This window comes from Culex pipiens, chromosome 2 (genome assembly GCF_016801865.2).
Source record: "Culex pipiens pallens isolate TS chromosome 2, TS_CPP_V2, whole genome shotgun sequence".
Classification (NCBI taxonomy): domain Eukaryota; kingdom Metazoa; phylum Arthropoda; class Insecta; order Diptera; family Culicidae; genus Culex; species Culex pipiens.
In genome coordinates, this window is record NC_068938.1 from 162,716,939 (window position 1) to 162,732,784 (window position 15,846).

The following is a 15,846-nucleotide window of genomic DNA, read 5'->3' on the forward strand; positions in this document are numbered from 1 at the left end:
TTTGACGAATTCACCAAATAGATCAGAAAATTCATTCAAAAGTTACAGATTTACGAATATTTACGTACCATTTTTGTATGAAGAGCTGCAAAAAATTGTATGGATACTTGTATGGATGAACCAATGCACAAAATGGCTTTATTAGTTATAGAGAAAGAACTCATAAAGTTTGAGCCAAATCAAAAATACAAAAAATATAAATGGTTTCGAATTATATACAAAAATATAAAAAAAATCTCATCATATAACAAAAACCAAGTTAAACCCTCTACAGCCAAAATTTTTTTTTCGAATATTTTTATTTTTCCCGTGTTCAGGAGGTGAAAAACTTTACTTCTCTTGTTTTTTCTTTTTCTTGATTCATTTTTAAGTATTTGAACTTGAATTTATCTTGTTAAGTTTATGTTTGTTTTCGATAGTATTTGGCCTATTCTACCACCTCCTATCATTACATTTTGCCTATCTAATTTTTTCATGTTTTTACAGTAACTTTTTTATTTTTTTTTCACGTTTTTCATATTTTCTGCTTTAAAATGGCACCATTATAATTTAAATTGTAAATAAATGCGTAGAGGCATAGTCTGGGGCACTAGAAAAAAATACTGCATACTTCTTTTTACTAAAGTATAGGAAATGTTAGTAAAAAACACAGCCAAAGTTGACTCCTAAAAAAAATACATTTTTAAAAACATTGGCGAAGTCACATTAAACAAATAAAACTTCCAACCCATATATTTTCTAAAATTTTAAGAGTTCTTCTTTCCAATTCTTTTTAAAGATCAAAAATTTGTTGAAAAATTGATATCGAAAAAAAAACAAAAAAATATTACTGAATAATTTGATAATTTGATCCAAAAAATCAGAGAGTATTACGAGATCTCTTCCTTTGTCTCGTGATTTCCAGCAAAGGAATTGTCTTTCTATCACTCCTTTTTTTCCCTCGAAAACGTGCTCTCACCAATGAGTCTTTTGTTTTCTCAAAAAACCGCAATAAAAGATCACAAGTGAGAGCAGTGATATAATAACTATAATCACTAAGATCTGAGTTTCTGAGATCTGAACATAATTACACAAATTAATGTTCAATTATAATAAATTTAAAACTTCAAAAGGGAGATTATCAAACAGTGGTCCTAGCTATTAAAAAATCAGAATTTTCAAGTAAGTGGATTAAACAATCTCATTTCACCTCACTTTTCCCCTCAGACCTGGTGGTTTTCCCACCCCTACCGCAGATTCTCTGCGTATGTGTCACTCTTGCTGGAAGCTTATTTATGGCGCTGAAATTTCCAGCATTATTTATTTGTTTCATATTTTCCGATGATAAACACACACACATGCACGCACTCTCTCACACACTCATAAATGTGGTGAAAAGTGGCAGCAGCAGCAGCAGAGCAAAATATGAAATATCGAGTGCATTCATTACGATCGCAGTTTGCAAAAAGGGATGAAAGCCTCGCTGGGGATGAATATTTTTACGAATATTTTCTCCTACAAAATGAAAAAAAGGCAGCAACAACTTAATGAACTGTCGATTGGAAATTTAATCCACTCCTGGCAACCACTTTTATCTTTTGCATGAAAAATGACACAAAAGCACACGGTAAAAAATTGGAACTACAGAAGAAGAAATGTATTTTTACACGTATTTAAATGTATTTTTCAACTGTTCAGCCTCATCAGCAGCGGGAAATGATGCAGAAAAATACAAAATTAATTACCGGTTGGGCGGCCTAAAGCTTCGGAATTTTCTTTCATTCTTTCATTTGCGTGAATCCGGGAAAAGCACTGGGTGGGGATTTAAAACAACACGTGTCGTCCGTTGAAAAGTGCGAAATTGATTTTAGCCCCGGCATGGCCTTTTGTTTCCAAAGGATTTGTCAGGTGTCAACTTGCTGATGTTGCGCTGTTGGTGATGAAATTTTCGGCGAAATCGCAAAGGGGATTCCGGCTCGAGCTGGGATCATTCACTTGACGGAAGGGAAATTCCGGGAGGAAATTTGAAAAATGGCGAAACATGACAGCGGATTATAAGGTGGATGAAATTGGAGATTTGGCTTGGGAAGAATTAACTCGTCTAGAGCGGGAAGGTGAGCTTTGCTGGTGGAATAATCTTGTAAAAAATGAAACAATCTATTTATTCTTTTTAACTTTGAGTTCAGCTGTTTATTTTAATATTGTGAATTTTCATTAAAATGTGTTTGATTTAAAAATGCTTCTAAAAATAATGCTAACATTTCGTCGTTATTGTGCATTTTATGTCAATTTGAGTTAAGAACGCCATTTTGTGCAGCTCTCAATGCCTCATCTTTTGACCATAAAAGATCTCTAAAATTTGATTTCAATCCTGGATATTCAAAGAAAACAATTGTTGTCACTTATCATATGAAAAAGTTTCAATCTTGTCGTGCAGGCCAAAGGGATTTCAAGTCGGAACGCGTTTGACACACGTACATGCCCGACATTTGTAATTATTACTCGAGACTCCAGCTATTCAACAAAAGTTCATTATAATGCACAGAATGGTCAGCCAAACAAAACGTGTTTGTTAGTGTTTATAATGCGTGCTCTATTTTTTGTTTATTCAAGGTCAAATGCGTTTTTCTCGGAACGTTAAAAAGCGACGTGCAACAAGATAGGGGAAATATACCCATTTTTAGCCTAATAAGCGGTCGTGTTTGAATGATGCTGGATAATCTAAATTGTTTCTTTGAAATTCACTAAAACCAAGTACACCAACGAGTAGAGCAACTTTCTGTGAACATTTCTGTTTATTTTCACTTTTATTAAAAGTTATGCTATTCCTTTTACAAGCATTTTAAAAAAAATATTTCAAAAATGCATTCTAATCAGTCGAGTGCATTGGGCCACGCCCATTTTCCTATTTTCAGCTTAGTTCTTTTTTTCTTCCAGCGCTCTTTTGGGTCTGCTTAGTGCTGCCAAAATTGATGAAATTTTAAGCGAACACTCACGAAAAGTAGCATTTATAGAGAAAATTTCCTGGCAGCACCTGCTCACTCCAACAGGCGCTGCACCAGCATGTTGGTGGTGTTGGTGGCCACCCTTTGTTCTTTATTTGCCTTCGCTTCTCGCTCGGCTTTCTTCAGCCTTCGATTGGAAAGGGTAGTCAAAATCTAAACGTCAAAAGACTTGGCGCGTTTGTTTTTTTGATGGTGCTTGCTAATTATTTACATGTTTCGGGATTATTTTTCAAGTGAGTGACTAAGTAATGGTCAAAAGAACATGTTGCCGGTAGTTGGAAGCAATTTTATATCTTAAGCGCTTTGAAATCGTTAGCGCAAGTGAAAAGATATTGATGGCGACTTTCGTTAAGCAGTTAACCTCTGATCTTGCGTGTGGATGTGTGTGCCACCAAAATGATGAAAAATGGTCTCGCAAAATAGAAATTATTATTAAATTTGATCTTTTTGGCCAGTAAATGGCATAAATTTGCGTGCTTACTCGAGGCGGCGCTGTTGCTGGTAAGTTTATAGCCTAAATAGTATTTTTGGAGCTTTAATCGAGCGTCAAACTTTCCATATGACGAAGATAGGTGTTTGATTAGAAAGGGTATATTTCCTCTAGCACGACAACGTCGATTTGATAAAGTCATGATGTCATGAACGATTTGCAATGCCTACTCTAGCAGGAAATTTCAACTGTCAAAATTTGGTATCAGTTTTCAAACGTTCAAACTACCCTCTGAATCTTATATTTTGGAAAGCATTTTTCCCCTTCAACTTCCCCCAGTTTGCCAAATTCCAAAAGCACCATGACTTCCATCCCGGAAACGGTCCAGGTGGCGGTCCGCATCCGCCCCCTCTCCCACTCGGAACACCGGCTGGGGTGCCAATCCGTTACGGAGCAGGTCGACCGCGGCGAGCCGCAGATTTGCGTCCGCAGCAGTGAGTTGTTCACGTTCACGCACGTGTTCGACGCCGGCAGCAGCCAGCGGGAGGTTTACGAGACCAGCGTCAAGTCGATCGTGGACAAGCTGCTGGAGGGGTTCAACGTGACGATTTTGGCCTACGGTCAGACGGGCTCCGGGAAGACCTTCACGATGGGCACGTCGTTCGAAGGAAAGTACGACGACGGTATTGGGATCATTCCGAGGACGTTGAACGACCTGTTTGACCAGATTGGCGAGCAGAGCAGTGAGTTCCGGTGTGCGGTGACGTGTTCGTTTGTGGAGTTGTACCAGGAGAATGTGTACGATCTGCTGTCGTACAGGAACCGGTTCGAGAAGATGGTTGGGATCCGGGAGGACGCCAGTGGAGTGATCATTCCGGGGTTGACGGAAGTTCCGGTCAACAGTGCGGACGAAACGTTGCGGTGGTTGATCCAGGGTGCCAGTGCGAGGGCGGTTGCTTCGACGTCGATGAACAAGGAGTCGAATCGGAGTCACACGATCTTCACGCTGACGGTTAGGAAGATCCGGAACAACCAGTTGGTGACAATCTCCAAGATGCACTTGGTGGATTTGGCGGGATCGGAACGATCCAAGAAGACACGTGCCGTCGGGGATCGTCTCCGGGAGAGTATCCACATCAACAAGGGTCTGCTGGCGCTGGGGAATGTGATCGCAGCGCTCGGATCCATCAAGAACACCAAAGGATACATCTCGTACCGGGACTCCAAGCTGACCCGACTACTGCAGAACTCACTGGGAGGCAACTCGATCACGCTGATGATCGCATGCGTATCCCCAGCGGACTACAACCTGGAAGAAACGTTGAGCACGCTACGGTACGCTGACCGTGCCCTCAAGATCCGCAACAAACCGATGATCAACGACGGAGAACTGACCGCACGGGACGAGATCGAGCGGTTGAAGGCGGAGAATCACGAGCTACGCACCACGCTGGAACAGTTCCAAACGGCTCCGGTGATCGTGTCCAAGAACGAACGATCCGTCCAAAAGTTGCAAGAACAGGTCCGAAATACCAACGTACAACTGCAAGCCGCAAACCGCAAGCTAACCAAGCTGGAACAACGAGCTCTGCAAGCGGAGAACACGCTAGACCTCATCTTCCGATTTCTGCCGATCGAAAGCGCCGGAGACTTCAAGCAGAAGACCAACGAAGCGTTGCATCGCTACCGGAAGGAGAGTGCACTGTGGAATGCTTCGGATAATAAAAATTAAGCTGAGTGATGTTCAATTCAGTTGCGTCCATTCCTCGAAAGCCCGGTAATCCATTAATGCATCCTCTGATCAGAATTCAATTGCGGCGGCAATCAATCATGTGGTCGGTGGTAATTGTAAGTTCCATTATCCTGGCATCACCCCGAGTGGACAGCCACATCAAATCTGGTTAGAAAGGGGGTGGGGGGACACGTCCAGCGTGTAAACCAATTTGGTGCATCCGCATGCTGCGCAACTATATCCCGCCTTGATGTTTGTCGGGATGAATCAGGGCTCAGGATGGATGCAGCTCACACTGGATGGTTGATTATAATTACAATTTAATTGTTGACCTGCAGCTGCAGCTACATGTAGGATTTGGGAGGGCCCCCTCAGAGTGATTGCCAGTCCGTGGGATGTTTTGGAGTTTGGCTAAGCACCTGCTGGTGATGGAAGGGTGGATTAGAGTGCGATGATGAGCGGATAAACGTTTGGAGCTAACGAAGCATGGGATGATTTTTCATTAATGTTGGACAGTGATGTCAACCATCGCGACGCTCATTTTTGGTTCGCGGTGCAGTGCTTTTCAGTTACGGAATTTGACAAAGTTGTGTATGAAGGACTTGTAGAACACACCAAATCGAACAACTTTGCTGAACATAGTGTTGATTTTTGATAAACACAAAAAAAGTTACAACCAAAAATCCGTTAGGCTTTTTTCTTGTAACTTTTTGCGTATGAATTTTACAGCGATACAATGTTCTGAAGAAATGTTGCTGTTTTTGAGTTCTACGAGTACTTCGAACACCATATTGTAGAATTCCGTAACCGAAAAGCACTACAAATGAAAAATGTGCCGTGAATTAAAAATGGGCGCCGCGATGGTTGACATCACTGCTGTTGGATGAAAATTAACTTTAACTTAAATTGAAGGCAACTTAAAAACTTAATTTTTTTTTTTTTAATTAAAACTGTCATACAGAATGGGCATGTGAAGCATGTAAATGTTCGAAAATCTGTATCTTGAGGAAGTATTTTTGATCGGTTGATGTCTTTTCATGTGAAAAATACGTATATCTTTTTTAATATGTTTAAGGGGATTCAAAAAGTATTCTTTTGCGCAAAAGTGGATTGTGCAAAGACTAGTACGAAGCCAAATAAAATCAAATTGGCAATCGAAAATTACTTTCTACATTTTGTGTAATCACCGTTTCGAAGATATAGGCATTTTAAGGCAAAATTACTCTAACATTTTAGATTTTCTTTCTAGGCCATTGAAGTTTGTATGAGGAAAATCGTCAATATGTATGTAGGAAAGCAACAGTTTTAGTTTTTTACCTGTGGAAGGCGCAATAACTATCCAATTCTAACCAATTATCAGAACTAAGATCTTCATTAAATTTGGAAAAAACTTTCACGAAGATACCATGTTTTTAGGATTTATTCCTTAAAAACTTCAAAGCTCAAATTTGGAATTCATCCTAGTGATGGGTCAATCTTTGATTTCAAGGGATAGTCCCGAGTAAGCACGGATTTGGACCACCCTAGTAGGCACCAATGCTATGCTAGTCATAAAATAATCTTAAATTAAAAAAATCGAGACCGGCATTTTTTTTTTTAATTGCAAAGTTTGTTGCAGTGGGCAAAAATAAAAAAAAAATCAAAATGCAATGTGAATAGATGTGCAATAGGGTGACAATAAAAAAAAAACTACATCAGCGCCAGTTTTGAGCCAAATCGGTTAAGGTTTAAGGGTCGCTTTTTATCATTGAAGTTTATATGGTAAAAATCGCTGAAATGTATGCAGAAAAAACATCGTTTTAGTATTTTTCTACCAGGCGCGGGTCTCGCCAAAAATTGTTCAAGTGTGAGATTTTTGTAGGAAATTTAATTCCCATCAACTTTGTCAAAGGGTGTAAAACGATCCGATTTGATCCTGATTTTTGATGATTTTTTTTTAGTAAAAAGTATATTCTTATATACTTCCCTTACTGCCGTTCTACGCATAATTGTCCCATGTTCAAAAAAGTGCAACCGAGAAAAACGCGATTGAATTTTTTCGACCGATTTCTGTGTTTCTACGCATAATTGTCCCGTGGGTTCCTATTCGCCCTATGTGTCCCTAATCGCCCCAGTTAGCAGTTTATCACCCTTATTTGTGATTCTCTTGCTATACAACAGGTTAACAAGACATAATGCTTAGTAAAACTAATGATTCCGTGTTAGAAAATACTTGGTGGGACAATTATGCGTAGAAGTTTAACGATGGGACAAACAGACTTGGTGTTGTTTTTAATGAGTTTCCGAACAAAGTACCAGATTTTATATGTTTTTTTTTAAAGTACACTTCAAACTAAACTTAAAAATGTCATAAAGTCAAAATCGTCCAAAACTGACATGGGACAATTATGCGTAGAACGGCAGTATATACCCCTTATAAACTTTCAAGTAAATAATCCGATTTCTTTTCATCGCATTGCTACACCCAAAATTCAGCGTCGAGAGAATCGTTCCCTCAAAATTTATTGAGGGCTTAGTGCCAAAATCGAAAGAATAATGCTACTTGTGTTCACTCGTTATCTGAAACAATAAATCACCAGCAAGTGTCATTCATCGACATCTGACCACTCCTTAGTCACCAAGCTGTTGTGGCCGAGGCAGTTTAGTCATTGGGTTAGAATGTCAAAGATCTCTGGTTCGAGTTCCGTAGTCGACACTTTTGGTTTTTTTTTTGTTTTGACGGATGAATTTTTTTTTTTGCAAATGAACCGCGAGGGAATGATTCTCTCGCCCATTTCTTGCTGTGTTCTCTGTGTCCGTGAATGTGTGTTGACTCAAGGCCATTATTCTCTCGGACGAGCGCTGCCCAGTTTTGGGTGTAATAACTCATCAGGATCAACTCGGATCTTCTTGCACCCTTGGACAAAGTTGAAGGAAATTACATTTCCTTGAAGAATCTCACACTTGGGCAATTTTGGGCGAGACATGCGCCGACTGTATGTATGTATGTATGTATGATCCCCATACCCGCAGGCAACTTGGTCCCGAAACAAAATTTTGGGCGAGACATGCGCCGACTGCTGCCAAAATCCTGAAGCGATGTTTCTCCCTTACATATTAGCAATTTTTTCCATATAAACTTAAACGATTAAAAGTTACCCCTTAACCTTAACCGATTTGGCTAAAAATTGGCAAAGTTACTTATGATTGTCTAAAGAATCGAGCCAGGGGGTATCTCTTCAGATTTTCCAAAATTTTCAATTTTTCTTGTCACCCTAATGTGCAATCAATTGAAATCAATTTGAAATGTATTTTCTTGCGATGATTAAAGTTTTTCGCATGATTGATCTAGTTTGACTTTTTTCAGATTTTATCCCATAGAATCACACTTTCTTTAAAAAATGTGCAACTCAATTCAATTCAATTTAATTAGTTTTTGTTGGTTAAATAATCAGTTCACAGTTTCGTATTTCTCTCAACTTAAAAGAGTTTTGGAGAGCCTTTAAACTATTAGTTATACTATAGTTCATTTTGGTGTACAGTCCAGACTCGATTATCCGAAGCCTCGATTATCCGAAGTTTCGATTATCTAAACTTCGATTAACCGAAGGGACTTCTGAAAATCGAATCATGAACAAAACAATTTTGTTTCGTATTTTTTTATTTCTTACTTTTAACATCAATTTCGAGTTTTGCGACCCCATTTAAGTCAAATTTGGCTGGTTGATTGCCTTTTAAATAAAAAATGCCTTTTCAATGTTTTGTCACCGCCATTTTGGATTTAAAAATTCTAAATCACTTTAGAGTAGCTTAGAGGTCATACTGGAGCTCAGCAATAAAAAAAGACGACAAAAAAATTATTCGTGATTTCGAAATATTTTGAAGTTACGATTATCCGCAATGACATTTTTCCAAGGCCTTCGGATAATCGAGTCTGGACTGTCATTGGATATTCGTACAATGGATTTGCCAAGAGAAGGATGAATTATAAAAAAAGGAAAATGATGGAAATCGAAAAGCTAAAAATTTGATCACAGTTTGTTTCATATTTTGAGGTCAAAAAACATCACTACACAAGACAGTTTATTCGTTGTAGATGTATTTCATCATCAGCTCACTGAAAGCTTGGAATTGACCTGCCTTGTTCTGGCAGGCACGGAAACGCGTAAGCGTCTCTCCAGCAAGAGCGGGAAGCGTGAAGAGATCATCAAAAAAAGTGTCCACGTGGTTTATGGATGATCCCCAGGTTTTCTTCCAGGTCGGAGATCGGGCGGTCCGGATATCCCTGAAGGACGATCTTCACTGGGGCTTCTCTGCAGGGGCAAATTTCATGAACTTGATGTATCGCAATTTCAACTTTTTGACAATCAAGCCGAAATTCAGTTTTTTTTATGTGTAAACACTAGCACTGACGTTTTGCCTATTTTCAGACAATATTCGAGGACCTCAAGCAACTCATCAATATCGTCTGCCAACGTTTTCAAAACAAAATTGGAGGTGGTCGTCTAGCCTTCGGAGAGTTACAATTGTTTCTTTTTTCTTTAACAACTCAGGTTTCAGATTTGGCACAATCCTTTACCTTAGCGCAAATAATGCATTTTTACTCGTTAGTTTCATCATTGTTAATTTATTTGTCTACATCACCGAATCACAAAAATGTTGTAAAGTTTGCAAACAGCGTTGAGCGCTTTTCATCCCTTCAAATCCTGTTTTATCTCGACTGAACGCCAGATTAAATGAAAACTGTAAACAGCGAATAGTGTCATGAAGCCCCAGATAAAATTCCTCTCAGCGTGCAAAGCTGATGTTCAAATGTTCAAATACAGAAAAAACACAAAGAGAAGATCAGCGCAAAATTGTGTCAGTGTTTTTTTTTCTCTACAACTATTTTTCAATTGCATTGTATGTTTAACAAAGTCTTTTTTTTTGCGCCCTTCCGAAACGAAAAATGTCACTCCAGCTTTTCCGGTTTGGAATTCAGCTATGTTCCAAACGGAGGGAGATTTATTTCAGATTTGGTTGTTTATAATTTATCTCGCCGCAGTGGGTTTGCGCGGGGTGTGCTGTGGGGTTGATTTGTGCCTCCCCGCGGTGTTGGTTTTTACTACCCCCAAAAAGCAAACTGTTTTGCATTGCAGTCCCCGTGTCAGGGCATATACATAAATTGACAATCCTTCAGGGCTTTGAATGCAAAATGATGCTGCTGCTTTGCAGTAAATTTGTTACTTTTTTATGTTTTCACTATGGTTGTGCTGGATAAATAGGTTTGTTGATTATTTTGAAAATTAATGTCTATTGACAGCCAACACATTGATGTGATAAATCACGTTCGAAATAGTATCGCAATCGGTTTTCAAAATACTGATTTTATTGATATTTGAACACTGTCCACAAACTCCACGAAATGATCAACTACCAACAAGTCAACCAATTATATTTGCTCGACATGGAAAAGAGCTTTCCGGGAAGTATTCCATCCGGCGGGCTGTTTGTTCCAATCAATACCAGATCTGTTTGAAGCTCTCTGGCTGATCAGTTAAAACTGTTTGGATTATACAACAAAAGAAAAGCTCATTTTCCAATGACTATCATCCCAGATAGTTCCTGCTTGCTGGTGTTTTATCGAGCTGTTCATACACAAATTGAATCGATTTCCATTATGAGCGACAAATAATTATCCCCTTATTGAGTGTACTATAACGGGACAGAAACCCAGAATTGTTTGCATAAATAAAGTAGAAAAAAATTGTCTCGAAATCTTTTGAGCCACATTAATTATTTTTAAATTAAAAGTTCCAGTACCATTTTTAGTAAAGTGAACCATTTGAAAGTTCCAATGTCACCCCTGCTAACGGTTCCTTATGGATTATCCATGCAAAAGCCTCATTTACATTGTTTACCATCTGTCTGCTAGCCATCGCGAATGTTACTCATTCCAAATTTAATTATTCTTTGCCTGCACTTTATCACCTTAAATACACGAGCTTAATTGTGCATAACCAAACACATATTTGATAGGTCAATATTCAACACTCGAATCTGACCGTGTTTGTTGAGCGTACCAGTTACGAAAATAATTTAAAAAAATAACCAAACGTTGAGAATTTAAATACTTAACAAAGTAGAGTAGAGATTAGTGAGAGGGAAAGCGATAAAATGAAACGTGTCAACATTGCCCGATCACAACGCCCTTTCAAAATTGCTAAATAAGCGCCAAAAAAGCTGGGTGATTATCATTTTCGCACACAACAAAGGCACCATTTCACAGTAATCCAAAGTTTGGAGACCCTCTCCCTTCCCCCCATAGAGTGTCAGAGATTAGATGTGATGGGAATTAATTCAATTAAGACCATATCAGACAACAGCTTGTGGGGCCGCATTGTCATAAGCCAGCGACTATAATCCCCTAATGAAAATCCCTTTTACGCTCGATAGTATTAACTGCGAATCGAAGTTGGAGGCCGGAGTTTTGCGGAAAACCGTGACTTGGTTAAGCTTGCTGCTGTCAAAAATGAAAGTAAATCCCTTCAAATTTTCTTAGTGATCTACCAGATTTCAAAACTTCACTCTTTTGCTGGGATAAGCCCCCTCCGGGAAACCCTTTTGGCAAGGAAAATAGCTTTTTGCTGATGTGCCATCTCACACAGAAAAAAATTGTGTAAATTTGGAAGCTTTAATTTTGGAAGGTTGAATATTACTTCTTTTATGATGTAATTTTACCTCAATTAAGACTGAAAAAGTGATATAACACCAGAAAAGTGGTAAAATTACACATTTTCAGAGGTAAAATTACAAATTTTTTCTGACATAAAAGATGTACCCCTTCCCAGATGTAATATTACCATGATTTTTTTTTCTGTGCACCATTGTCTTAGCAGGTCTTACCGTCTGGAAGCTTTTGGTAAAATATCTAAATGAACAGGACTAAACTGCCCCTGATCGCATAAATGTCCCATATGCATTTTCATCAACTCGAGTTATTGATGCAGTTTGGTTCAAAATCGTGTGATCTTTCAGAAAAGCCTATAACATCAAGTACTTTGTTCTAGAAATCAGGAGGAAATCCAGTTTTTTCGCGAAAACTTAACACGTAGCCTTATGTATGGGACAAATTTGGTTTGCGTTTTTCTCAGCTTGCTGTTTTTGCATATGGGACATTTATGCGAACATAGGCAGTAAAGTGATTATATGCGGTCAAAATTTGTTTTTTTGTTTTGTTCAATGTTGAATTTTTTTTGTCAATCGTTTAGTAAATTAAAACCGATTAAAAATTAAAACGTAAAGTTTGACAAAAATTTTAATTTTTTTTTTTAATTTTTTTTTTTTTTTTTTACATAGTCCATTCATTATATTCGACCAAATTAAAGAATATACCCAGAATTCAGGGCTGTCTCATTGTTCCCCTCTTTTTCGGCCCTTCATTAAACTTTTCAAAATCCAGGTTAATCTTACAAAACATGGAGTGGAAGTGATTTTTGGCAGTTTTATTGATTTTTAACTCTATTTAATAAAAAATATAAAGTTATTTAGGATAAATATATGAATTTTACAAAATTCAAATAATTTTTAAGTATAACTTTTGATAAAAAAAAGTTTCAAGTTGGCAAAATTGCTTCACAATGTTCAAGGCAAGTAACCTGCAATGGAACAATACAAAAATGTGATGTTTTACTAGAAAAGTATTGATTTTCGCAGAGTGTCTCATTGTTCCCCACCTGTCTAATTATTCCTGCCAAGTGCATCTAAAATGAGACAGTTGAATAACTCTGGGTGTAGAGGTCGGATAGATCTCATATTTCGGTCAATGTTAGAACGATTTAATAGAAATTAAAGGCATTTATAAGCTCGTTATAAAATGATCATAAAAAAATTTCAAAAATTTATTGAAGGTTGAAAACCAAAAGTGTCTCATTGACGACTACTTGACCCTACTCAGAATTCCGAATAAAACGTTTTACTCATCACACTCATGATTTTTTTTAATTGGTTTTTTTTTCATATACAGAAAAACATTATGGAAATATTGATCAGGAAATGGTGACAGATTTTGTGTCAAAAAAATGTGTAATATTACATCAGAAAATTATGAATTTTCATCAGTTTCTGGTAATATTACTCAAATTTTTAAGGTAATATTACTCAAAAAAGAGGTATTATTCAACCTACCAAACTTTCAACATTCCAAAATTCAACTTTTTTTTGCGGTGTACTAATACTCAAATATCTCGGCTTGGAGTGGTGGAATTCCATTTCTCAAGGAGAAAAATGCTCGTGGCTAAATTTCCTACAAGCGTGTATTAGTTCTACTAGGAAAAATGGACTACCCTAAATTGAATGAGCATCTCTGAAAAAAGTTTCGAAAATATGTGATTTTTTCATCAAAAGAAAACAATAAAAAATTATGTAAATTTGGAAGGTGTAATTTTGGAAGGTTGAATATCACCTCTTATATCCAGAGCAACATTTGAAAGGGGCGGTACGACATTGCTCTTACGGCCTTTCATTTCACGCGTTTAAATGGGATGAAAGGCCGTAAGAGCAATGTCGTACCGCCCCTTTCAAATGTTGCTCTGGATATGATGTGATTTTACCTCAATTCAGACTAAAAAGGCGACATTCCACTAGAATAGTGGTAAAATTACACATTTTCAGAGGTAAAATAACATATTTTTTCTGATCCTTCCCAGACGAAATATTAGCCAAAAACTTAAATTTTGATCAAATATTGATTGTGGATCTTAATCTATGGACAAAACCCTATCATTTGAATACAAAATAAACCTAAATGAATCAGTTTATGTATTGATTCCGAGCAGTTTTAGAAAATTTGCTCAAAAAAGTTATGTTTTCCTTTAATCGAAGAAGGTGTTCGAGAAAGTATTTTATTATTTATTTCTTATCTTAGAAAACAAAATGGGACGTGCTAATTTTCATTTTATCAAAAAGGAATACATTTTGCAAACCAGACATTTAATTGCAAATTTTTCATATGTAACCAATTAAAAAACAATTTTGAACGATACTTTTTGTTCAAGCATGTTCTAAAAATGAACTTTTTATCAAAAGCATGAAAACCCAACTTGATGTATACATATCGACTCAGAATCGAAAACTGAACAAATGTCTGTGTGTGTGTGTGTATTAGGGTGCCCAGAAAAAAATGACCCCCTGCTCCACAAACGGGAAACGGTTTTTTGGGTTATTTTAAGCATCTGTGTAAATTTTGAGCGAATTTGGTTGAGATCAACCCATTGATACCCGAGCCTAAAGTTGGTGAAAAAAATGTTTTTCATAAAAAATTACTTTTTTAAATCGCTAATAACTTTTTAGGATCGAGTTTTGCAGCTTTGGTATGTCCTACAAAGTTGTAGAGCATTAAATTTTCAACAAGAATCGCACATTTGGGAATATTTGAATGAAATTAGTGCACCCTGCAGACCAAACCGTAAGAAAATTGAGTTTTCCATACATTTTTTTCGATTTTTCTCATACAAACTTCACCTTCGAGTATCAATGGGTAAATGTTGACCGATTAAGCTCATGTTTGGCCCAGAGTCCAAAAATAGCTCAAGGAAAAATATTCAGCTTTTGGAGCGAGGTTTTGCGAAAAAGTCCCATATTCTGGGTACCCTAGTGTGTATATGACTAATAATGTCACTCAGTTTTCTCAGCTCTGGCTGCAACGATGTCGATTCGCATTCGACTTGGTTTGGGGTCCCATACGGTGCTATTGAATTGCTTGAAGTTTAGATAACTAGTTCAAAAGTTATGTATAAAAATGTGTTTTGCATATTTTTGGAAGCTGAATAAATGGCAGGAAATCGCACCAAATATCTATATGTTATGTAACGTTTGATAGATAATCGAAAGAACTTTCACACAAGTCTAAAACATTAAAGGTATTTCTATCCTGTCTTGAGCTATGACCGCTCAAGTGAAACTTTTTTAAAGCCGCATCTCACTTAAATTTATGTAAATGATGCCCGGATCCATCATCCAACCCATCGTTTTGTTTAGGTCAGTGTTGGAATTCGAGCGAGAAGAAGAAAAGTATTTCTCGTTCGCGAGCGTGGGAGAGAACTTGTAGTTTCTCTTCTCGCTCGCGCTCGCATTTTCGTTCGCGTTCTCGCTCTCGCCGCGAGCGCTCGCGAGCGCCTCGTGCTATCCGTTGGTCCTAAGCAGAGGGTGACGATTCTCGAGATTTTCAATTTCCCGGGAATCGAGAGTTGAATTTGGCCATTTCCCGGGAATTCCCGGGACCCGGGAGTTTTTTTTACTATGCCAATAGTGGCAAAATTTGAAAAGAAATGTAGTAAACTTGTTTCGTTTCAATGAGTTCGGTTACAAATAATTCATACTTATTCTATGATACGTTTATTTAAGTACCTATCCTTATTATTTTGAGAAACTATATAGTTTACTACACTAGTATAAATTATTAAAGAACCTTAATTCGCACGGAGTGATTTTTCAAATATTGCACAAACTTGTTGCATGAACTTCTTTTTAGATATTTGTGAAGTAAAAACATGCCTTATATATAATTTCCCAGTATCGAAATGTTTGCAATATTATAAATAACGACTTAAAACAATAATTTAAACTTGTTTTTTTCCTTGTTAACTGCAAACATTAATTGAAGAAATATTTAAAGTTATCAGGAAAACCAAATTGTTCACAATTGGCGGACCTTAACTTTACAAAGAGTTTTTTTTTTCAAA

General features: G+C 37.3%; 1 protein-coding gene across 1 annotated transcript; it reads left to right on the top strand.

Annotated features, from left to right (window-relative positions):
- Positions 1 to 3,654: 3,654 nt before the first annotated feature.
- LOC120416739 (chromosome-associated kinesin KIF4-like) lies at positions 3,655 to 5,186 on the top strand. Its single transcript, XM_039578573.2, has one exon. It carries the CDS (start codon positions 3,776 to 3,778, stop codon positions 5,144 to 5,146), a length of 1,371 nt encoding a protein of 456 aa, XP_039434507.1. The 5' UTR covers positions 3,655 to 3,775; the 3' UTR covers positions 5,147 to 5,186.
- The last annotated feature ends 10,660 nt before the right edge of the window (positions 5,187 to 15,846 follow it).